General features: G+C 43.9%; 1 protein-coding gene across 1 annotated transcript; it reads left to right on the top strand.

Moving 5' to 3' along the window:
- Positions 1–651: 651 nt before the first annotated feature.
- On the top strand, positions 652–21,492 carry PLAC8 (placenta specific 8). The gene is made up of 5 exons (XM_006084562.3): positions 652–750; positions 9,951–10,078; positions 12,106–12,230; positions 18,427–18,540; positions 21,289–21,492. Exons 2-4 carry the CDS (start codon positions 9,979–9,981, stop codon positions 18,529–18,531), a joined length of 330 nt encoding a protein of 109 aa, XP_006084624.1. The 5' UTR covers positions 652–750; positions 9,951–9,978; the 3' UTR covers positions 18,532–18,540; positions 21,289–21,492.
- Positions 21,493–25,589: the final 4,097 nt, after the last annotated feature.

Below are 25,589 nucleotides of genomic sequence, written 5' to 3'. Positions count from 1 at the left end.
TTGACGTTTCTCACTCTCTCTCTCTCCCTCTCCCTCCCTCCCTTTCACTCTCTCTAAAAATCAATTGGAAAAAATATCCTCTGGTGAGGATTAACAAAAAACAAACAACAAAAAGGCATGTTTCGCCCTAACCAGTTTGGCTCAGTGGATAGAGCGTCGGCCTGCAGACTGAAGGGTCCCAGGTTCGATTCCAGTCAAAGGCATGTACCTGGGTTGCGGGCACATCCCCAGTGGGGAGTGTGCAGGAGGCAGCTGATCGATGTTTCTCTCTCATTGATGTTTCTAACTCTCTATCGCTCTCCCTTCCTCTCTGTAAAAAATCAATAAAATATATTTTTTAAAAAGGCATGTTTCAAGGACCTTAAATACCGTAGGAAGTAAATGAATTATAGAAATCCTAAATAAATATACAGGCTTTGGACCCTCATAAAATGTGTTTTTGCCCAATCCTGAATAAATCTTGCTGTCTTTGGGAGAGATGTTATCAGCCAATGGTCACATAAAATAAATGCAATTAGACAAAATGTAGTGTCAACATTCTTAAGTACAGAAGCATTGGCCCCATTTAGGCAATACAAACAATTTTGGCAAGATTTCTTTCCTGCAGGCCCACCTCCTAACTTTCCCCACCCCTAACTCCACCCTTGGTGATTATAACCCCAGGCTGAAGCAACAGAGCAGTTAGTTCAGTGTTCCTGAGCCTCCCAGTGGTTGACCTGACTGCTGATCTCTACAGTTACCCTTTGTGTGGTAAGTATTTTTGCAATACAGGTTGCCTTTTCCATTTTGCAAATCTTTTGTCTTTCTCTCCTATCCTCTTTGAAAAGAAAAAAAAATTAATAAAAAAAATAGAACAAATAAAATCTTACCATGTAATTAGCATAAGCCAAGGGAGAATTGAATAGTGGGAGTAAATTCTAGGGTAATCTTAAAAACTCACATGTCTGCACCATGCAGGTGTCTTTTAAATTCAGTTTGGCAGTAGTGATTGTTAAGTCTGTGAATATCGTGACTTTTTCTTTAAAATGTGCCACTAGAAGACCCTTTCTTTAAGAAGAAAAAATAATGTTTTTAATCATTAAAGAAGAAATCATTGTATCACCATTAAGACTGGAGTGTTTAAACAGAATATTCTAAATTCCTTCTAGGAAGTTTCTCTCTTATTTTTTTTCCATTTTTGTTGTTGTTGTTCTAAATTTATCGTTAATGTTGAAAGTATTACAGATGTCCCCTTTCCTCCCCATTGACCCACTCCCATCCCATCCCCAGGCCTTCACCCCACTATTGTCTGTGTCCATGTGTTATGCCTATATGCATGTAAGTTCTTTGGTTGATCTCTTCTCTTCCCTCACTCCCTTCCCTCTGAGAATCCTCAGTCTGTTCATGCTTCCATGTCTCTGGATCTATTTTGTTTGTCAGATTATTTTGTTCATTAGATTCCATATATAAGTGAGATCATGTGATACTTGTCTTTCTCCGACTGGCTTCTCTCTTATTTTGTAATGGGTTTCAAGATTTGCTGTTGTAATTGGTTTTGCTGGGGGAGGGGCACGATTTCTGTTTCAGTCATTTTAAGGTTTATTATTGTTTTGTTATCAGAAGTTAATTCTAAATGTCTTTGCTTTTATATAACAAAAACAATGTTTTGAAATCATCCTGATCTGGCCTCGTATTATCTTTCCTGGTGTGTAGCCTGTTATCATCGGCAGTATTCCCAAGGCAGATCTCAGCGCTTTCACTGTTGAGGGAATAATTAGCTTTTCTCACTTGCACGGTTTAAAGAAAGGAGGGGAAGAAGCTTCTTTTTTCTCCTTTTAACTTCCAGGTCCCTACGGCAAACACATTTGATAAAGACCTAAAGGGAGGTGGGGTGAGAGGTGGTATCTCTGATGTCTTGGATGTCTAGTCTAGTGACTCCAAAATTGTGTTAAGGGACTTACAGTTGCTTTATTCATACACTTGTTAATTCTTTGAGGTTTTGTGGGGGTTTTTAACACCTATTGAGCAGGCATTGTGTTAGGATAGATGAATGACCAGCACCCTTTGGAGCTCAGAAGCAAGGGACCTGAAAACAGCTGACGGTTCATTATAACCAGGACCAGACTGGAACCTTTAGAGGCCTTACTAGTACATACATGTGGGTGCTACTGGTCCACATCTCTCCATAAATAAATAAGGTCAATACCACTGTGCTTATCTCTCTCAAGGATTACATTTATTTGGAGAGGGAAACTAAATATCTGTCCAAATTTTTCTCTCTTTCATTTTACTTTCTTGTGCCAGCTTTAACAGTGCCCAAAGGCTGTGCTCAGTTTACCTCCTGAGAGGTGACCAACCCTAAGAGCACTTGAATGTGTTAACGAAATGCAAAGGAAACCGAGGAGGCCTGGGCAGGCACTCCATGGTTGGCCTTCAGTTTCATTGAAAAATTAGCACTTAACCGCTGCATTGAAACTCACTTGGGCTTTACTTGGGGAAGTGAAAATGGAGACAAATGTGTATGAATTTACTGGCTGCCCCTCTTACTGCATAGACCCTGTTCTGGAAGAATACATCTGGAAGCTTTTGGGGAAAAGAAATATTTTATAAGCAAGTGTTTGTAAAGGCTGCTGCCTTTTTCCTGAATTAAGTTGGCCATCATTTAAGTGTTGTCTGGCCAACAGATAATTGTATTTTCATTGATGTTTTGAGATTCATCTGTACCAACTAGAGCACTCACCAATGATTTTGTTATCTTCTTATAAAATATTGGATGGTATTTGTTGAGTTAAAGATTACAGACACTACTCAAATGCAATATTCTGGAAGTTTCAGTCATTGATTCTATGGTTACAGACCAGCACTATCTTAACCCTCTTTACTCAATCATGAGTACTATTTAGGGGATGTGAGTAGAGGAGATTCTTCGCCCAACACACAATAAAACAAACTTTAAAATCATTTAACAAACTTGACTGCTTATCAAAAATAATAGTAATAAAAATCAAGCCCCTTTGAGATGTTTTGTACCAAAATAGAGGCAGCCATTAGCTGTATTGAATCACCAGGTAAGTGCTCTTCATCCCACATAATTCAAAGGACAGGCACTTCCCATTCAAGTTTGAGTTACAGAAAGATTTAAAATAAGGTGCTGTACTTCATAGGTCTTCTGGTTCTTTTAGCCAAGATATTACATCTGAGACATCTGTAGGCCTGCTATGTTGTGGATACAACCTGCTACTAGATATGCTGAGCATGGGGTAGAGCCAAGCCTCTGCAAGTTCAGGAGTTGGTGATACTTTTGGGGTCCCTCTCTGCTGAGCTCCTGTTGGAGACAGAGTTTCAAGAAAGATATGAAGAGAGAAACAGAATAAAGACTTGAGTCTGGGGTAATAAATAATTGCTTAAATGAGCAATCTGATTTTAGTTGAGGGTTTTCAGGATACTTGCATATAAATTGGGACTTTAAAGGTAATTCAAAATATTCATTCACTCAACCAATAGTATTTTGACTTTTAATTATACAAATAGAAATAAATTGTAGGATGAGCTAGAAGAATGCAAATTAAACTTTCTTAGAAAAAAAAACTCTCTCTCCTTTACGGCAACTCAAGAGTCATGGTAGGGGTACCTACTAATCAGATAATAATTCTAAGCTAAAGCACAATGATTGGATACACTACTTTTTAAGAGAGATGAGTACTTGCATCCCAATCTAACAAACAGCAAGAGAAGCAGCCTTCTCTGCACTGTAGGAGAAATGGTTTTACTGCCACATTTGGGAGTATCCTCATGAAAATACGGTCCCGCACACAAACTAAAAGGAAGGACGTACAGTCATGTGCTGCTTAATGCCATACCTTCAACTAAGCATAATCTTTTTAAAATTTCTTTATAACAGAGTTTTCATTGTTTTGACAAAATTTCAGAAATGACATTGTAGGAGAGGAAAATAACTTTCCCTCTACCATTCTAAGATCTTGGCTGGTTCCCTGTAACCAAAGACAGATTAATAAGAGAAAATACAAACAAACTTATTAACACATATATCTCTTATAGATACCTTCAGAAATGACTAACTCTCAGAACTGGCTTAGAATTCAGGCTTAAAAAGCTCCTTGAGTTTTCCTTCCTTTATCCAGGAATAAACAATTGTGTGTTCCCAGAGAAAATACTCTTACAATAAGTTAGACATAAATCAATCATTGCTGCCCAGCTGGTGTTGCTCAGTGGTTGAGCATCGACCTATGAACCAGGAGGTCAAGGTTCGATTCCTAGTCTCCCAGTTGGGGCACATGCCCAAGTTGCAAGCTTGATCCTCAGGAGGGAGCATGCAGGAGGCAGCCGATTGATGATTCTCTCTCATCATTGATCTTCCTATGTCTCTCTTCTTCTCCCTCCCTATCTCTGAAAATCAATAAAAATATATTTTTTAAAAAAAAAAGAAAGAAAGAAAGCCATCATTGCCAATATTGGGTTCTTTGGCCTCTGATCACTATTGGAGGAGTGAGAGAGTGCTTCCTGTACAAGCTGAGGCTGCATTGTTTTTGGCTTCTCCCCACCACTTCCCATTCCTGTAACTATGGGGAGCAGTTATCCTCTGCTCCCACGTTGGTAACTAATACTACAGTCATTCTCCCAACCCTCCAGATAAAATACAGAATGCCCAGAGAAATTTGAATGTCAAGGAAAGAACAAATAACTTTTAAATGTAAATATGTCTAAAATTTTGCATGAGACATACTTATTCAAATTTAACTGAATATCCTGTTTTTCTTTTTCCTACATATGGCAAGTCTATTTAATCATTTAACCATCATTTCTGTTTTCCTCAGTCTTAAACTTAGGCTCCTGTTTCCCAGGTTCTTTAGCAACCTATGTGTAGAAAAAAGATGTTGGCATTACAAAGTATTAGCAAGGATGTGCAGCAACTAGAACTCTCATACATTACTGATGGAAGTGGAAATTGGTACCACTACTTCAGAATACTGTTTAGCACTATCTACTAACCCTAGGGCCCAGCAGTCTACCCCTGGGTATAGACATAACAAATACATACATAGTCCACTTGAAGATATGTACAAGAATATCCATAGCAGCATTATGCTATTTGTAATAGTCCAAACTGAAAGGAATACAATGGTAGAGTGGATAAAAAAAATTGTGGTATATCTATATAATAGGGTATTATATGGCAATAAGAATGAATGAATTAGCCCTGGACAGTGTGGCTCAGTTGGTTGGGAGTCATCTATGCACCAAACAGTTGCTGGTTCCATTCCCAGTCAGGGCACATGCCCAGGTTGCGGGCTCGATCCCTGGTAGGGGGAGTACAAGAGGCAGCCCATCGATGTTTCACTCTCACATTGATGTTTCTCTCTGTCTCTTCCTCTCCCTTCCTCTCTCTCTAAAAGTCAATTTTTAAAAAAAAATAATGAATGAATTATTGCTACATCTAACATGGTTGAATCTCACAATCATAATTTTGAGCAAAATAAGTCAGACACAGAAAAATAAATAATGTATATAACTAGGTAAACACAGGCAAAATGAGCCTCTGGTGTTCGAGGACAGAGGTTGCCTTTGGGCAGAGCGTAAGGCTCCCTAGGAGGGTAAGGAGGGTTCCTGGGGTTCTGGAAATGGCCTAGTCCTTGGGTCACGTTGTGGTTACAAGAATTTTTCACTTTGTAGAAGCTCATCAATCATGTTTATGACTTCTGCACTTTACTGTATACACAGGGGTGGGCAGAGTAGGTCTACAGTTATAATACAAATAAGTAATACTATCTATACTAATAAAAGGGTAATATGCTAATTAGATCGGGTTGACCAGCCATCTTCCAGATGTCTGACTTCCTTCCAGACAAAGCCACGGTGGTGACGGCCAAGGCAGAGGCAGTTAGGGTCGATCAGGACAGCAGGGGAGAACAGTTCGGGGTGAGATCAGGCTGGCAGGGGAGGGCTGTTAGAGGTGACCAGGCAGGCAGGGGAGGAAGTTAGGGGTGACCAGGCCAGCAAGGGAGGGCAGTTGGGGGCAAAATCAGGCCAGCAGGGAAGGGCTGTTAGAGGTGACCAGGCAGGCAGGCAGAGGGGGTTAGGGGCGATCAGGCAGGCAGGTGAGTAGTTAGGAGCCAGTGGTTCTGGATTGCAAGAGGGACGTCCAACTGCCGGTTTAGGCCCGATCCCGCAGGGACAAAACCAGCAGTCGGACATCCCCCGGGGGGTCTCGGATTGGAGAGGGTGCAGGCCAGGCTGAGGGAAAACCTGCCCCCCCCCCCATGCACGATTTTCGTGCACCAGGTCTCTAGTAATTAATAAATAACAATACAAGAATAAACTGTGTTTTGTGTACTCACAACTGTAGACCTACTTTTGCCCTACCTGTATATTGCTCTTCAATTAAAAGTTTACTTAAAGAGAAAAAAAATGGTAGAACTGGATAGGTTAAACTGTTGACTTGGGAACAGTAAGCAGAAGTAAAAGAGGCAAGCATGGTGGTAGGACTAGCCACAGGACTTGCCACACAGGAGAGGAATTTCAGAGCAGGATGTGAATGAATCCGTGGGGGATCCCAGAGTCACAGAATGATTCCTGAGTTCCAGTGTTTGCATTTTGAACATTTCTGAACTAAGAAGTGACGTGTTAGTTTTCATTCCTCACAGGGACTGCTTTTCAGGCCTATTGTAGACACGACTTATGCATCTGCTGGGAAACTAGACAACCTTTAGGCTCCATCCTAAAGGTTGATGTTCTCTACACCACGGTTTCTCACCTCAGCACTGTTGACATTTGGGACTAGAAAACTCTTTGTTGTGGAGGTTGTTCTGTGCTTTGCAGGTTGTTTAGTAACATCCCTGGCCTCTACCCACTAGATCAAATAGCACCTCACCCCCAGTTATGACACCAAAAATGTCTCTAGATATTTCCGTATGTCTCCTGGAAGTTACAATCGTCTCTGGTTGAGAACCAGTCCTCTAAACCTGTATTGTGGAACTCTAAGGCAAGTTTTTGAGTGCTTTCAGGATGTTAAAAATAATATGTACATATACATAAACACGTAAATAACTACATAAAAAGAAAGCAAAGTTAGTCACAAACTGTCTAGCTCCCAAAATTTACCTGAGAAGGGACATTCTAGGAAAGCCCTTACCTTTTATTCTTGAGCAGGGCTCGCTCATTTCAACTGGCTAAGAATTGTAATTCCTCATTGGTGGATTCAATGGAAAGAAGAATAAAGGCTGTGGAGTTCCCCAGAACTGAATTCAAGCCCCAGCCCTGCCACTCTGTCACTTTGGACATGTGATGTGGTGGATTCAATGGAAAGAAGAATAAAGGCTGTGGAGTTCCCCAGAACTGAATTCAATATCTAAGACTGTAAAGGAAGTACGAGTAGGCAGAGGGATAGTATTGTGTTTCCGTTTTATTTTTTATTTAATAATATTCACAAAGCACTTACATTATGCCAGATATCACTCAAAGGGCTTTTCAAATATTGACTCATTTAGTCCTTCTGACAACTTCAGAAGCTTAGGTTCTGTCAATACCCTATTTCACAGATATGGAAACTGAGCACAGAGAAGCGATTACGAGGAGGACAAGGGGCCACACTCAGTCTTTGAGACAAGCCTCATTTCTCACCTATATTGTAAAGAGGTCGCAAACCTGGGATCCTTCAGTCCGCAGGCCGACGCTCTGTCCACTGAGCCAAACTGGTCAGGGCGGATGTGTCATTCTTAACAAGCTCCTCAGTTATAACATACATGTTAGCTTGCAATGTGAAGGAAAACCCCTATTCTGTAAAACTACTGTTTGGAATTCTCTGCTATTCTCTGGATGGCCTCTTATTCTGAAAAAATAACTTTGCTTTCTAGGCTGCTTGAATAGTTGGGGAGATAAACTTAGCTGTCTGACCTTGTAGGCCAGAGACTAGATACACCCAATGCCATGCCAGGTGCATTTTTTAATTGGATAGAACTGTGTAGCTTTCAAGGCCACCGCCAGCAAGCACACAAAGGGCTGGCTCTTCTATAAAAAGGGAAGTTCTGCTTGTAGCTTTGCTTAGATTTGGATTCATTTCCCTAGGCCCGCCACGGTGAATAAAGTGTAACTCCAAACTCTCAGAGCGCTGTATGGTTCTGGTCCGGTTTTTCTGTAACAGCAATACGACAGCAGTGTTCTAAGACAAAATGTCTGTAGACAGAAACCAGTAGAAAATATCTGTTATGTAGAGTATTTTAATTAATAAGACCCTGTTACAACCAGAACTACAAAAGACTCCTATATAAAAACTTAAAACTTTGTGCCTTACCCTGCACAACTTTAAATTCACTTGATTAGACAAGGCAATACTATCCATTCTCAGGATTTTTAACCATGATCTCTCTGCTAATTCATTCTCTCCACAATACTGCACGTGGATAGGAGTCCCTGGTCAACCCTTTGCTATTTTCTCCTGTTGGTAAATAGTCTCTGCTCTACCACATAGCCGAATGTTTTCCTGCATTATCAAGAAAGATATCATTACCCTCCCAATTAAGCAGAGAGAAGAAAGACCTTTGGATTCTAATTAAATATTTACCTATATCTTGCAGTTTCAAATATGATTCTGGAAGGCTTTGGCCGTAATTATATAGCCTCAAGCTGGCTGGTGTCCCTTTGGGTCATAAAGCAAGTTCTTGATAACAAGTGTTAGAGACACCTTTCTAGGGCAGTTCAAAGTGCCTTTGGCTTTATTATTCGAGAGAACTTTGGTCCCTTTTTTAAAGGACTCAGCTGTTGGTAGAAATCAGTTGATAACAGCCACAGATCTGAGTAGACAGAATCACCCCGGAAGAGGAGCAGGGCATGGTGAAAAGCTAAGAAAATGCATTAGGAAGGACCTAGAAAGAGTGAAATGACACGTCCCCATAGCCACCAGAGTGGCTGCATCAGAATCGCCTCTTAAAAAATTTACACACCCAGGGTCCACCCCAGGCTACTCAATCAGAAGCAAGAATCTGTCTTTTTAACCAGGCCCTAAGGATGAACCTAAGTGTGCAGCCCGGATAGGGAAGCATGTTGATAGAATTGTTAACTGGGGTTGTCACAGTGGAGGAAAACTGAAGGCAGCAAAGCCCAAGGACAATGGGGGGCAATGGGGTTCCCTTGCAACTGGTCAAGGGAAGTGTTAGAAGTGAGCGGGGACCAAGACTACAGAACACAGTACTATAGTCAGATTTGAAATAGTCAAGCAGCGAGTTTGAACGTTGGTAATTGTGAAAACAAACACATGTTCTCTTTTGAGAGCTTCGGAGACTTCCCCTGATCGCAGAGTGAAATATAAAAAGTACAGGCACCACTTTGTTTGAGAGACACTGTTTCCTGGTAGTTTTTCAGCCAGTGGGTTTTTCTGCGCGACCTTGAAGCCTCTTTTTATTTTCAGATTCTGACCTGACATCTTCACCAAAGGAAACTGAGTGTTGTTTTTTTCTAAGTAACGGGGGCCTTCTATTAAAACTTTAGCTATCCGGATATCACTAATAGATACACAGGAACGCTGACGTCCGTTGGAAGCATCTGTTTTAATAACAATCTTATGGAAAAGTGAAGAACTCTATCTCAGAGTTCTCTTAAGGGACAACTGGGAAAATGCCTGTGGAATACCTCTGTAAAAACTGATTATAATTGCTAGTCAATAGAAACACTTCAAATGCAAAATAGACGTTGTTCAGGGTGGTTGCCTTGAAAAAAGCAAAAACAACAACAACAACATAATCTTGCTGATCGGTGAAAGGGGGAGTGAAAACCTGAGAGAGAAGCCTTCATCCCCTTAACTTTATGGTTTTAAATCCCAGATATCCATAGCAGCCTGGAAATGTTAGGCGACGTTGGGAGCATGTGAGCCGCCTTCCACAGGAGAGAGGAGATGAAAGGCCTTCTCAGCCGGTATCTATATTATATGGAACGAATGCTTTTTTGGTTTTGTTTTACAGGCAGTGACCTTCGCAGTGATCCTAAAAAATGAACCCCGTTGTCACGCAGCCCAGGTATGGTGCAGGAGGTTCCACGGCCAGCGACTGGCAAACCGGCACGTTTGACTGCTGCAGCGACATAGGGATTTGTAAGTGCACACAGCCATTGCTTTCTCCTTGACTGCTAGTAACTATGCAGATTATTAGCACAACAAACACTGTGTTTATTTATCCTTCCATGTGTCACTCTCTAACTCAGAAGTCACAAGCCCTGGGTGGATTTAGCCACCAGGTGTGTTTTGTTTGTTTGTTTTTGTCCTGTACATGTTGCGCCTTCTTGATGTACTAATTTTAATATAGTAGCAAACATCGAAAAATCAGATTTCACACAAAAATCCAGCTTTTCGATCTAGATGTCCAGCTTCTCTTGAAAATGAGGAAAATCTGGAAAGATGAGTCCCCATTCTCACGTGGCAGAGGTCCGTCAGCTGCGGCTGAGGATGAGCCAAGCCCTTAAAAAAGGATTCTCGCTCCACAGTTTGCCATATTTATGTTCACCATCCACTGTTTTGGGGGTTTTCCAACCTACCTCACTCATTTATTTTACCTGCCTGGCCTTGAGTGTGTGATCCTTGTTTAGATCAATCACCTCTTTTTAAATGTCTCACCTCTGTAGTATCACCATGTTCTTTTTTTAAAATATATTTTTATTGATTTCAGAGAGGAAAGGAGAGGGAGAGAGAGATAGAAACATTAATGACAAGAGAGAATCATTGATTGACTGCCTCCTGCACGCCCCACACTGGGGATCAAACCTGCAACCCGGGCATGTGCCCTGACCGGGGATCAAACCGTGATCTCCTGGTTCATAGGTCGACACTCAACTGCTGAGCCACGCCAGCCAGGCTCACCATGTTCTTGACATGCTTCTCCAGTTTTCTATTTACCTCATCCTTTCCTAAGAAGTTGACTATGCTTTCCGGCTTTCAGTGATACGCTTGTGGCTGTCCCATTTCAGCAAGCAGTGTAGAATTTTTATTTTACTGACATCATTATTTTGCACGACCAACCACGCTTTTGCATGAGAAAATTGTCCTTATTTCAGAGTCTATTGCCACATGAGCTGCAGATGCCCTGTGTGGAGCATCTTTCCAGTGTCTCTGAGAAACAGCCTCCTTATTTTTAAATTATTTTTATTTTTATTTTTTGGTACATGATGGAGGTTCCAAGTTCATTAGAGATAGCCTTTTGTGTAAATCAATCAAAAAAAACCAAGGACTTTCTTATCTTATTTGGGGTACAGCATTATCCAAACTCCACCTCAGCCCTAGCTGGTTTGGCTCAGTGGATAGAGCGTCGGCCTGCGGACTGAAGGGTCCCGGGTTCAATTCTGGTCACGGGCACATGACAGGGTTGTGGGCTCGATCCCCACAGGGGTTGTGCAGGAGGCAGCCGATCAGTGATTCTCTCTCATCATTGATGTTTCTATTTCTCTCTCTCCCGCTCCCTTCCTCTCTGAAACCAATAAAAATATATTTTTAAAAAACCCACCTCAGAGCTTTCCAAAATAGACTTTCACTCAGAGCATGTTTGAGAACCTTTCCTGTTTGTTGCCATTTCCTTAGGCCCACTTTTGGTCTTAGGCAGATTCCTTAAAGTGAGATAGCAGTAAGCTCTTTAACATTTCTGTGCTACTATCCCTTAACTTCTGCTTGCTTCCGTCCTCCTGTCGCTAACAGGGCTCTGCTCTTTGCCTGCATGACCATCTAAAACGTATTCCCCATTGCATTTCTCATTTTGGCACTAAGGACTTCTCCACTCTCCCCTTTCTGACCCTAAACACCCTCCCACGTTTTCAGAGGGCTTTTCAGACCTCCTGACACCACAAACGTCCTACACACACGTGGCCGGGAACAGAGAGATCAGTTTTACATGCTCAGTTTGACAAGGCAGAAGCCTTTACAATCAAATCTGACCTGATGCTATGACAGGCACATTTTTCCCAGTCTCGGGACAGTCGGGCCCAGAAGCGGTACGTAAGGAGCCAGGGACCACACTGTGTTCTCAGAGGGTCTGAAGGCCAGTTCCCGGGCAAGCACCTATTGGAAAGCGGGTGATTTGGTGGAAACCACGATGACTTGCACCAACTCCCCTGTGTGGTTTTACTCTCACTCAGGCCTCTGCGGGACTTTCTTCCCTCTGTGCCTTTCGTGTCAGATTGCCTCTGACATGGACGAATGCTGCTTATGTGGAGCATCTGTCGCCATGAGGACCTTGTATCGGACTCGATACGGCATCCCGGTGAGTCACCCCAGGGTCCACGGGAGGTGGTTTTAGCCCGGACACCCGAGGGCTTTCCTTAATCCATGATTCCCCTCCTCACCTTCATGCCTTGACCTAGTCTTTTCTCCATCACCATCCTAACCTCTAAAGTGATTGACAGGGGCAGTGTGGCTATCTATTCTTTGGGATATATTTATAATAAAATATTTAATTGATCCAGTAGATGTGTCCGAAAAAGTTGCTGGTGGTGAGTAGGTGAGGGCCAGAGGCCAGCACGGGACCCTTAGCCTCTCCTGGCTTTACCCAGAGTCACATGGGCCCTGAAGGTTTCTCACAGAGCCTTGGGTAAGGAGAGCTCAGGGCATCCTCTCCATGCTGTCCCGCTTGCCTCATTGGTAACTCGTAAGGGAGCATTCATGCATGGAAAAGGGACCACTGAGCACCCAGAACCTTGTTAAATCATAGGCTGATGTTCATTATTCAGTGGGGATTTACTGAGTACATAGAACATGCCAATTACCGTTGCAGATGCTAGAGACATGTCAGTGAATAAAGGAAATCAAAATCCTTGTCTTCATGGAGTTTACGTTCTTTTATTTTTTTAAGCCCTTTCAACATAATTTCAGACTTAATGAAAAGTTGCAGAAATGGTACAAAGACTTCCTGAAAACCCTTTGCCCAGATTCCCCAAGCAGTAAAAATTTGCCACACTTGTTTTATTTTTCTCTTTACCTTATCTATTTTTTTCCCCTGAGTCATTTGAGGATAGATTACAAACTTGATGCACTATTACATCTTTTTCAGTGTATTTCTTAAAAACAAGGACATTTTCTTATATAACCATGAAACAATGATCAAAATCAGGAATTTAACATTGATACAATACTAGTAGCTAATCTGTGGATCTTAGTAGAACTTTACCAATTATCCCAACACCATCCTTTAGATGAAAATAAAAGCAACCTGGGATCACACATTGCATTCAGTTGTCACACCTCTGTAGTCTCATACAATAAGAAACAGTTTCTCAGTCTTTCTTTGTTCTTTTTTGTTGTTGTTTTTTAAGTAACATAGACCAGTAGACTATCCCTCAGCTTGGTTTGTCAACTGTTTTCCCATAATTAGGTTGTACACTTTTGGCAGAAACTCCACAGAAGCTGAGCTGTGTTTGCCATACATTGTATCAGGAAGCACATGACATCCACTTACCCCATTATGTGTGATGTTACACTTGGTTAAGATAGTGTCTGCCAGGACCGTCCACTATAAAGTTGCTATTTTCCTCTTTATAATGGACTAGGGCCCAGTGCATGAATTCATGCACCTTGAAAGGAACTGTGGGCCTCGAGGCTGCGGTGGGCACAGGGGCAGGTCTCAGCCCATCCTCCGTGCTCCCGCCCAGCCCCTCCTGCCACGGCCCTGGGTCCCCTGCCTGCTGACAGTCCCCCTCCCACCGCCACTCCCACGTGCTGATCATGCCGGTCCTGCAGCAGGGTCGGCGCCCTTAGTGGGGATTGGGGCCAGCGCCAGCAGCAGGGTCGGCGCCGTTAGTGGGGGCAAGAGGTGGCTGCTGCCCCAATCGCCCCTCAGGAGCAAGGGGAGGTGGAGAAGCCCTCAGGGACAATCAAGGCTGGCAGCCCCTCACACCTGCTGATGGTGCCAAGCGATTGGGACCAGCACAGGGTGCCGACAGCAGGTGTGAGTGCTAGGCGGGACCATGGCACATGGGAGCAAAGAATTTTCAGTAATCACCAGAGGATCCCGCGATGACAGCGACCGGCGCCCCGCCTTGGTCTGGCGCCCCCACTCACCTGCTCCACCATCCTGCCACGGCCGATGCCCGCCATGTTCCGTGCGTGCACCCTGGTAGTCAGCGCACATCATAGCGACCATTGTTCGGTTGTTCCACTGTTCGGTCTATTTGCATATTAGGGTTTTACATATATAGATAGGATCTTGTGGGAGATGTAAATATCCTGTTCTTCATCAAACTTTCACCCACTAGTTCTAACATTCATTGAAGATTCTTGCCTGCATCAGTTACTATTATGATGGTTGCCAATGGCAGAGCTTACACTCTAATGGGAAGAGATAGTTACAATATAACTAAGTAAAAGTAAAATATATAGGATAGTGATGTGCTACAGTGAAAAGTAAAGCAAGGAAGAGGAAGAGCGTTGAAGTTTCTAATTTTAAATAGGGCTATCAGGAAAGACCTCAGTCAGAAAAGGCCTGAAAAAGGCCCAGGCAGAAGAAAGAGATAGATCTGAGGCCTTGAAGTAGAATTTAGCTGGAATGTTCTATCCAGAAGCAATTGTGGAGTGGGGGATAGGAATAGAGTGTGTGGGGGTATGGAATAGAAGAAGATGATGCCAGAGCATTAGCAAGGGCCTTGGAGGCTATAAGAACGTTTACTCTGAGTGAACTGGGAAGTCACTGACATGTTCTAAACAAAGACTGATATGATGGGTTCTTGCTCCTGAAAACTTAACCTCTGCCCCAGGCATTGCTCCCATGGGGGGAGAGCAAGTTTTTAATCTTCCTAACCTTGGCTCCCTCGCTGACAAAAGGATGCCTTCGCTAGGGTGGTGTAGTAAAGGTCACATAAGATAATGCATGGAAAAGGCTTAGCGCAGAGCCTGGAAAGTGATAGTGCTCAATAAATAACAGTTATCATTTTTGTTCTTATCTCAGAACATGACTCAGCTGATTTCCCAGGGCAGGGTTGGGTTCAGGCCTGGCTCCATTTCTCCCCTGTGCTTGCTCAGCACCTGACTCTCAGCACTCCTTGCAGCTCTCATGCGTGCCACTCACAAGGCAGATAACACATGGGAGTTCTTAACTTTGAACTGTGGACTTCCTAACATTACAGGCAAAGTGTCATGTGTTTGTAGTTACGTATATGGGTGTGAGTGGATTTCTCAAAGTGGCCCCTAACCCCAAAATGGTATAAGAGAAGGAGCACTTAGCTGGACTCTATATGATAAAAGTTCTGGGTTCAGCTCAGCAAATAGCTAATTTTTTGACTCTGGGAAATCATTTGGCCGCATTGGTTTTCTCGTCTGTCATGAGGAAGTTGCACAAGATGATTCTAAAGTCATTTCTAGGTCTAGGATTCTATGACAGAATTCTTGGCATACATTAAATAAGTGTATTTATAGACAGTGTATCTTCCTCCTTGTAACAGACCTTTAAAATGGTGAGTAAAACCCAGCCGGCATGGCTCAGGAGTTGAGCGGTGATCTATGAACCAGGAGGTCAGGGTTCACATTCCCAGTCAGGGCACATTGCAGGCTCGGGTTGCAGGCTCAACCCCCAGTAGGGGGCATGCAAGAGCAGCCAAGCAATGATTCTCTCTCATGGCTGATGTTTCTATCTCTCTCTCCATTCCTCTCTGAAATCAATGTATATGTATATAATGGCAAGTAAGTCCTAGGACTAATTTGTGCTTCCTGCTTTGTTTCCTGTTTACATCTGTGCAAACTCTCCTGGGGCTGCTACAATGCAGCCTCTGACTGATGGGCCCCTCCCTTCGTGGACCAGCCAATACAGCATTCCTTAGACCAGCGGTTCTCAACCTGTGGGTCACGACCCCTTTGGGGGTTGAACGACCCTTTCACAGCGGTCACCTAAGACCATCGGAAAACACATATATAATTACACATTGTCTTTGTGATTAATCATTATGCTTTAATTATGTTCAATTTGTAACAATGAAAATACATCCTGCATATCACATATTTACATTACGATTCATAACAGCATAATTACAGTTATGAAGTAGCAACAAAAATAATTTTATGGTTTGGGGTCACCACAACATGAGGAACTGTATTAAAGGGTCGCGGCATTAGGAAGGTTGAGAACTACTGCCTTAGGTCAAGGAGGGCACAGCCTCTGCTGGAGAGAAGGAGAAAGGAAACAGCTACCATCTGCTGGGATAGGATTTTGACATATAATTGCTCATTTACTACTTAAAAACTTTTTATGGCATCAAGACTGTGGTCTCCACTTTATAGGTATGGAAACCAGGGGTAAGACAGGCTTAAGGTCACAGAACATGGAAATGCTGGTTTATTCTAACTCCAAATGTCTGGTTTCTCCCACTTGATCATCCTGCCTTCCTGCGTAGATGTGTGGGCAACCATGTACCACAAGTCATTCATTTATTCGCTCAATCAATGCATCTGTAAGTGCTGATAACAAGACCCTTTTTAATCAGAGAAGTACTAGTCCAGTTTAACCAAGCAGAGTGGTGAATGCAGAGTCTTTGTTTCTGGCACCCATTTCCCAAGAAACTATTCCCCTCAAGGCATTTGTATCCCTTATTAACTTCAACACGATGTCAACCTGTAGTTCATTTCCTCTTTCTTTGAAAAAGGAACATTTTTTCTTCTCTATAGTCTCTATATGTATATTATGAAACAGACTTAGAATCAGGTTGTGTTTTCTATAAGTTTCCCTAGGTTTCTCAGCAAATAATAGTGGGATTTTTCCCCCCTAAAAACTACCTGAGCCCGACCAGTGTAGCTCTGTGGTTGAGCATTGACCCATGAACCAGGAGGTCATGGTTCGATTCCTGGTCAGGGCACATGCCTGGGTTGCAGGCTCGATCCCCAGTAGGTGGCATATAGGAGGCAGCTGATCAATTATTCTCTTTCATCATTCATAATTCTATCTCTCTCTCCCTCTCCCTTACTCTCTCTGAAATCAATGGAAAAAAATGTATATATATATATATATATATATATATATATATATATATATATATAATGTTTTAAAAACAATCTGAGGTAAATAGACAAGGCATAGACATACTGTCTCATTACTAATGAGAATGTTTTCTTCTTTGTGGCATAATGGTGGTTTAATGAAGGTTTAAAAGATTTTTAAAAGTAAATAGTAAATAATGAATTAAAGACTGAAAAGTACAAGTCCTATGAGGAAAGATTAAAGAAACTGTGGATTATTTATCAGGGAAAAAGAGAAGGCTACAAGACTGAATTATCTTCAGGCTGAATATCTGTTCCTCCCTCTGACAAGGGGCACAACTTTAGACGAGTTTTAACACTGCTATTCATTTGTCCCCTTTTTCCCCACATGCTTACTCTGGTAGATGAGAATCAAAATCACTGTAGCAATAGAAAATTTTTCATAAAAAATAGAGCACTTGCTCTGGCCAGTTTTTCTCAGTGGTTAGAGCATTGGCCTGAGGACCAAAGGGTCCTGGGTTCGATTCCCGGTCAAGGGCACATACCTCAGTTGTGGGTTCAATCCCCAGCCCTGGTCAGGGCATGTGCAGGAGGCAACCAATTGATGTGTTTCTCTCACATCGATGTGTTTCTCTCCCCCCATCCCCCGCCTCCTTCCACTCTGTCTGAAATATCAACGGAAAATATATCCTTGGGTGAGGATTTTAAAAAAAGAATAGAGCACGCATAATCTCAACATTTAGGAGCTCCTAACCCTTATAAACTCAATCTGCCATAGCTATCTCTTTCTTCCTCATTTTCTCTCTGCTCACACTACAAATTGGGAATTGTATTTACTCAACACTTTTTAAAAAATTCGTGCTATCAAAAAAAAATGGAGCTCAAAATTATTTCAATCCATCAAGTCACACCATCATAGAATCTGGTTGTCAGACTAGAGCCCCCTAGATCACCCAGTGCCTCCCACACAAAGCAGGGTTCCTCCAAGGGCATCTCTACCAGAGGGTCAGTGAGGGCCCACCTGGACTCTGCCAGAGAGAGGGCCCTCAGAACTTTGAAAGCAGCCCATGTATGGCTTTTCCAAACATCATTCGTTCCCTTCTTTCTTTCCCCTCATAACTATATGTCCCTCTCTCACTTCGGACTTTCTCCCTTGCAGAACATGAGAGATGCCAATGAAAATGGCTGAGGGATTCAAGAGGAGGCTTGGTCTGTCACTGCTCACCAACTATAGAAAAATGGGTGCATTGCACCACTTGCTTTAAAGGGAGCCATTCCAGAAAGACCAAGCACTGCCACCCATTTGCTATGTGATCCTAGCAAGTCTTTTAACTTCTCTGGGTCATCAGAAAAGTGGGGATAATGTCACAGAATCCTCATGACAAGTGACCAAATGTATGTTTTAAAGAGGTTGGAAAAGCTATACAAATGCAGGAAATTGTGTGACTGTGTTTATAGACTACATGCGGACTCATGTGTCTGTCTGTTTGTGTTTTTAACAGGGATCCATTTGCAACGACTCCCTAATGCTGATGTGTTTCCCTCAGTGCGTCCTTTGTCAACTCAAGAGAGATATTGAAAAAAGAAAAGAAATGAATGCTTTTTAAAGATGTTTGGTATGTTGGTGGGAATTCCTGATTTATGAGTATCAAAATAAAATTTCAAAGCCATCTTTTATTTCCTTGGTACTGTCTCACAGAGACATGAGATACCCCTTAACAGATGGAGGGCAAGTGATGTTTAATTGCCAGTCTACACCCATCAGTTAGTAGCCAGCTTTCCAGAGCCTGGATGGAAAGGACTAAGCCCAGTTGCATAGGAATTGTGTGACGTTTTAAAGGTGTCTGCCACAACAGGAGTGGCCGTGTGATGCACCAAATAAACCATGCCCATCTTAGATACCCCATAACCTAAGGTGGTAGAGATATGTGCATGACCGAATACTCATCTGTCTAAGCCTGGATCTCAAGGCACTGCCACCAACAGTAACCAGCTGAGATGCTATGCTGTGTGAATGTACCTACTTATGTGTTCTTATCAGTACCACAGTATTAAAACAGTAATTCATTCTCCAAGGTGGTAGGAGACTCTTTTGGTCTCTATAAATTATGTGTGGACAATTCTCTGAGTTATCCAAAATGCCTGATCACATTTTTAATCTCCTCACTTCTTCCTATTTCTCTCAGGCAAGAGGGCAGTGGCTTATCCAGTCCCGTCTTTCAATTTCTTCTGCCAATCCCCGTAACATTTGCAGTCAGAGTTTAGCTTTCACATGGAAATGGCTATTCTCTGTAAAAGTCCTTGGTCAGGATGGTGCATTCACGTGTATGATCGGTTGGTGCTCTCTCTAAGCTATGTTTGCCACCTGCAGCACAAAGTAATGTCCTCTTCATGAACCATGCTTCAGTGTGTTTCACTTTTAGTGCCATTTTATTGTCCTAGTATTTGCCTTCTGCTTGTTTTATAAATATATTTTATTGCCCTGGCTGGTTTGGCTCAGTGGATAGACTGTCGGCCTGCAGACTGAAGGGTCCCAGGTTCGATTCCGGTCAGGGGTATGTGCCTTGGTTTCGGGCACATCCCCAGTGGGGAGTGTGCAGGAGGCAGCTGATTGATGTTTCTCTCTCATCGATGTTTCTGACTCTCTATCCCTCTCCCCTCCTCTCTGTGGAAAATCAGTAAAATATATTTTAAAAAAATAAACAAATAAATAAATAAATAAATTTTATTTTTTGTTAATCCTCACCTGAGGATATTTTTCCATTGATTTTTAGGGAGAGTGGAGGAGAGAGGGAAAGACAGCGAGAAACATCGATGTGAGAGAAACACATCTATTGGTTGCCTCCAACTAGGGCCAGGGCCCAAGGAACCTGCAACCAAGGTACGTGCCCTTGACCGGGATTGAACCTGGGACCCTTTGGTCCACAGGCCGACTCTCTATCAACTGAGCCAAACAGGCTAGGGCCATGGTCGGCAAACTGCGACTCGCAAGCCACATGTGGCTCTTTGGCCCCTTGAGTGTGGCTCTTCCACAAAATACCACGTGCGGGTGCACGTACAGTGCGATTGACACTTCGTGGCCCATGCGCAGAAGTCGGTTTTCAGCCTGGGCGAGTTTATTTTGAAGAAGTACTGTTGATATTTGGCTCTGTTAACTAATGAGTTTGCCGACCACTGGCTAGGGCAGTGATGGCGAACCTTTTGAGCTCGGCGTGCCAGCATTTTGAAAAACCCTAACTTAACTCTGGTGCTGTGTCACATATAGAAATTTTTTTATATTTGCAACCATAGTAAAACAAAGACTTATATTTTTGATATTTATTTTATATATTTAAGAGCCATTTAACAAAGAAAAATCAACCAAAAAAATTAGTTCACGTGTCACCTCTGACACACGTGTCATAGGTTCGCCATCACTGGGCTAGGGCATGCCTTCTGATTGTTTTAAACGGCTTCCCTCAATGACCGAAGTGCTTAACTCACTTTCAAGCAAAGTCAAGATGGAGAGTTTTCTTATCATTATACCCTACCTCCTAAGAATTGACTATTATCTCTCTTCCCAAGCAGTGATGCTTTAAAAAAAATAAAGTTTTTATTGATTTGAGAGAGATAGGAAGGGAGAGGGAGAGAGAGAAACATTGACCAGAGAGAAACATCAGTCAGCTGTCTCCTGCATGCCCCCTACTGGGGATGGAGCCCGAAACCCAGGCAGGTGCTCTGCCCAGGGATCCAATCAGTGACCTCTCAATGCATAGGATGATGCCCAACCAACTGAGCTACATCTGCCAGGGCAACAGGGATGCTTTTCTAAAGGCCTATGTTACCAACCTGACTCAGAATTTGATGCCAAAGTAGCCCTTAAGGAATTAGAATGTGGCAGTAGACTGGTCTAGTCATCGTGAAAAATATTATTTTAGGTTCTCTGCTTTTTAGATACTATTATCTTCACATGTTTGGTGATTCGTTGTCATTTGGTAACAGAAGTGAACTATGGCCGTCTACAGAGCATTCCGTTGGTTCACTCAACCACCTAGCAATAGTGCCTGACACATAGTCGGCACTTAATAAATATTGTGGATGAAAAAGTGAACACAAGTTTCAGCCAAAAAACAAATTGAATCCCTAACCTAGGAGGCTCATCTAATTCTTAACTGGTGGTCATGACTCTTCCTAATAAATTGTATTGAACCAGGAGCCATTGTTTGATGTTGATTCTAAATAAGTAGAAATTGGGCAGTATAGTAGGGGTGGAATAGAAGTTTTGATATTTGGAACAAAATCATATAAAGAAAGATGGGACCAATAAATCCTAATTTTTCATTCATTTGTTCTTTTTTTTTTCTTTTTTTCTCTGATTCTTACAGGTAAAATTTCAATTGTGGTGAAAGAAAAATACTGGAATGAAATGCTGCATTTATTAAGTGCTATCTCACCTCAAATATTAGAAATTAATGCAATTAATTATATGGTTTCAAATGGCTTCAAAACATTTTTATTTCCAATTAATTTTGAAAGAGTTATGTTTCCAGCTCTAGTCTGTAAGATAACTGCCATTAAAAAACATTGAATCCCTCAACAGTTCTTGTGTCTTTAAATACTACTTCATGGGAAATTACATAAACTTTTTAAAAAATGAACCCCAGGTTGTCAAAGTTGAATGATGGGTAGGTGGAGATTCTTTATTCTACTTTTCTACCTTTATATGTGTTTGAAAATGTCCACAACAAAGGTTTTAAAATGTTGTCCAGTAAAAAGCTTTTATTATTTTGGATTTTCCCTCCACTGAAGGTTGGGCGCTACCCTGTGTGGTCCTTCACCCCAGGCGAGTGTGGTCATCTCCCGCCGCGGCCCCCAGTCCCCTTTCTCCCAGCAGCCCCACTCCCACCACCAAGGCTCCCACGTGCTGACCGTGCTGGCCCTGCTCACACCCATTGATGGCACGGAGCGACTGGGGCCAGTGCCAGCAGGACCGGCACCATCAGCAGGTGCAAGTGGCGGCTGCAGGCCCCAATTGCCCCTCAGGAGCAGGGGGAAGTGGAGAAGCCCTAATATGTGATCATGGCTGGCAGCTGCCGCTAGCACCCACTGATGGCGCTGAGTGATTGGGGCCAGCACCAGGCACTGGCAGTGGTATGAGTGGCAGCTCTGGCACCGGCAGTAGGTGGGAGTGGGGCTGGCACTGGCAGCAGGTGCAACCACCGGGCAGGACCATGGTGCGCAGGAGCAAAGAATTTTCAGTAACCACCAGAGGCTCGCCCTGATAACAGCGACCGGAGCCCCACCTTGGTCTGGCTCCCCGCTCACCTGCTCCACCATCCTGCTGTGGCTGATGTCCGCCATGTTCTGTGCTCTGCCGCCTGCTGCCACCGCCCACCATGTTCCACACATGCCCCCTGGTGGTCAGAGCACGTCATAGTGACCGGTTGTTCCACTGTTCAGTCTATTTGCATATTAGGGTTTTATATATATACTAGAGGCCCGAAGCACAAAAATTTGTGCACTCGGGGGGGTCCCCTCAAGCTCGGGCTGTGCCCTTTTCACAGTCTTGGGACCCCTTAGGGGGATGGCCCCCCTTCTTGGCTTAGGGCTGCTTCACTGGGGGGATTGGGGCCTAAAGCTGGGCAGTCAGACATTCCTTCTGCAGGCCAGGAGCCCTTGGGGGATGTCACTTGCCAGCAGGGAAGCAGGCCTAAGCTGCAGTCGGACATCCTTAGCGCTGCTGAGGAGGCGGGAGAGGCTCCCACCACCACTGCTGTACTGGCAACCGTCAGCCTGGCTTGTGGCTGAGCAGAGCCCCCCCTGTGGGAGCACACTGACCCCACAGGGCAGCTCCTGCATTGAGCATCTGCTCCCCTGGTGGTCAGTGTGTGTCATAGTGACCAGTCATTCCCAATCGTTCTGCTGTTAGGGTCAATTTGCATATTACCCTTTTATTATATAGGATAGAGGCCTGGTGCATGGGTGGGGGTCAGCTGGTTTGCCCTAAAGGGTGTCCCGGATCAGGGTGGGGGTCCTGCTGGGGTGCCTGGCCAGCCTGGGTGAGGGGCTGATGGCTGTTTGCAGGCTGGCCACAGCCCCTTCAGGGTGGGGGTCCCTGGCCAGCCTGGATGAGGGGCTGAGGGCCGTTTTCAGGCTGGCCACATCCCCTTCAGGGTGGGGTCCTGCTGGGGTGCCTGGCCAGTCTGGGTGAGGGGCTGATGGCTGTTTGCAGGCTGGCCACAGCCCCTTCAGGGTGGGGGTCCCTGGCCAGCCTGGATGAGGGGCTGAGGGCCGTTTTCAGGCTGGCCACATCCCCTTCAGGGTGGGGTCCTGCTGGGGTGCCTGGCCAGTCTGGGTGAGGGGCTGATGGCTGTTTTCAGGCTGGCCAAGCCCCCCAGCAGGGACCCTCACCCCATGAGGGTGTAGCCATCCTGGGTGAGGAGCTGATGGCTGTTTGCAGGCTGGCCACGGCCCCCAGCCACCCAAGCTCCCAGTGGAGGCTGGCTGGAAGCAGATATCTGGGATTTATTTATCTTCTATAATTGAAACTTTGTTGCCTTGAGCAGAGGCCACAGCCAGCCAGGGCAGGCGGGAAGCTTGGCTTCCTCCATCGCCAGGGCAACCAAGCCTCCTGCTTGCTCCAGCTACGTGGCTGCCAGCCACCATCTTGGTTGGGTTAATTTGCATATAGTCACTCTGATTGGCTGGTGGGCGTGGCTTGGGCATAGCGGAGGTACGGTCAATTTGCATGTTTCTCTTTTATTAGATTAGATAATAGTATAGATAGATATAGAAGACAGATAATTAACATATAACATTGTATTAGTTTTAGGTGTATCACATAATTGAAAACTGATTACTATAATAAGTTTAGCTAACATCTATCACACATAATTCAGTTTTTTTTTCTTGTAATGAGAACTTATAACATTTACTCTCTTGGCAACTTTTAAATATGCAATGCAATATTATTAACTACAGTTACCATACTGTACATTATATCCCCAGGAATTATTTATTTTATAACTGGAAGTTTTTATTTTTTTACTGTCTTCACCCATTTCATGCACACACACATCCCTTCCTCTGGCAACCACCAATCTGTTCTCTATCTATGAGTTTGTGTGTGTGTGTGTGTGTGTGTGTGTGTGTGTGTGTGTGTGTGTGTGTATCTGTGTTTCTGTGTGGTTTTGTTTTTGTTTTAGATTTCATGTATAAGTGAAATCATTTGGTATTTGTCTTTCTCTGTCAGACTCATTTCACTTAGCATAATACCTTCAAGGTTCATCCATGTTGTTGCAAATGGCAGGATTTCCTTTTTATGTCTGAATAATAGTCCGCTATATGTATATATGCCATGTTTTCTTTATCCATTCATCTATTGGTGGTCACCTAGGTGGTTTACATGGTTTGACTATTGTAAGCAATGCAGCAATGAACATGGGGGTGCAGTTCACATACATTTCCAATGCAGAGCAATTTTGTTTCACCTCAGCTTTCTACACCTGGGAACCCCACCCCAAAAGCACAGGATAACAGTGGAATTTGGTTATTAAACAAAATATGTTTTCCATGTAGCTTATTAGAAAAGTACAGGTGTCAGAGGGGAGGGGAGAAGGGGAACTGGGTGAAAAAAGGTAAAGGGATTGAGGAAAAAAAACCATTTCATAGACAACAGTATGGTAATTACCAGAGGGAAAGGAGATAGGAGGGAAGGTAGGAAAGTGTCAAAGGGGTTTAAATGGTGATGGAAGGAGACTTGACTTGGGGTAGTGAACACACAGTATACTATACTGATGACATCACTTGGGTTCCAGGGTTTTAAACTCATAATGATGGTGTTCCCTTCCTCTCAATAAATTTGGGCATTTAATTAACATTTTTTAAAATAAAAAGAATATATATCTTGCAACCTCTCTGCAGGGTAATGCAGGGACGAAGCCACAGGTACAAATACACAGAGGGCCCTGGAGCCTCCTGGGTTCGTGAAAATGGGGAAGTGGCACGTGAACAGGGGGCAGGGCCACGTGATCAGCCGGAAGTGCACACATCAGCTGCAGAGACCTCCTGATTCCCAATCCAGCTCTGCTCCATCCCAGCCGAGGGAAGCGCCGAGGCCTGGTTCTCACCTGTGAAATGGGAATGATGTGCTGGGCTGGCTCCCGGTGGGCAAGGGCTGGGTGGCAGGGTGACTCTGACTTTCTGCAGTAACAGGAACGGACCAGCAGAGGGCGACAGCCTCTGCCGCCTCCCAAGGCAGGCAGCTGGGCTGGGCGGAAACCACACTGGTTCCCCTTCAGAAGGGGTACGCGGGAGGCTGAAGGATGGCTTTGGGGCCAGGTGGGCATCCAGCTGCCCTGGGAGGCTTGTTCTGCCTCCCACTCTGCAGACGGGTCCCCTCTGGTGGCCGCACTGCGCAGGCTGAGCCCTCCAGGAGCTGGACGTCAGCACAGACTCGGTGCTCTAGGCATTTCCTTGGGGGGAGGAAAGGAGGGAGCGGGGGAGGCGGGGGGAGGAGTGAAGGGGAGGAGGGGTGTGGGGGTAGAGTGTCCACAGTATGTCTGTAGCCTTCTCTCTTAAGGTCCTCCCCTCTTTCCTTCTTAATTGTTGTTAGAAATTTAGTTTGTATTTGAACCTGGGTAAATGGAGATTTTTTCGGTTCCCCTGACCATGCACCGGTAACTTA

The sequence above is a fragment of the Myotis lucifugus genome, unplaced genomic scaffold, assembly GCF_000147115.1.
Source record: "Myotis lucifugus unplaced genomic scaffold, Myoluc2.0 scaffold_12, whole genome shotgun sequence".
Classification (NCBI taxonomy): Eukaryota; Metazoa; Chordata; class Mammalia; order Chiroptera; family Vespertilionidae; genus Myotis; species Myotis lucifugus.
Note: the sequence above shows the minus strand (reverse complement) of the source record. Positions and strands in the feature narration are given on the sequence as shown.

What these genes read in the sequence shown, in the direction of transcription:
- PLAC8 (XM_006084562.3), top strand. Translation starts at nt 9,979, where the DNA reads ATGAACCCCGTTGTCACGCAGCCCAGGTATGGTGCAGGAGGTTCCACG. An exon ending in CTGCAGCGACATAGGGATTT is followed by an intron (nt 10,079 to 12,105) that starts GTAAGTGCACAC and finishes ACTCTCACTCAG; the next exon opens with GCCTCTGCGGGACTTTCTTC. An exon ending in GGACTCGATACGGCATCCCG is followed by an intron (nt 12,231 to 18,426) that starts GTGAGTCACCCC and finishes TGTTTTTAACAG; the next exon opens with GGATCCATTTGCAACGACTC.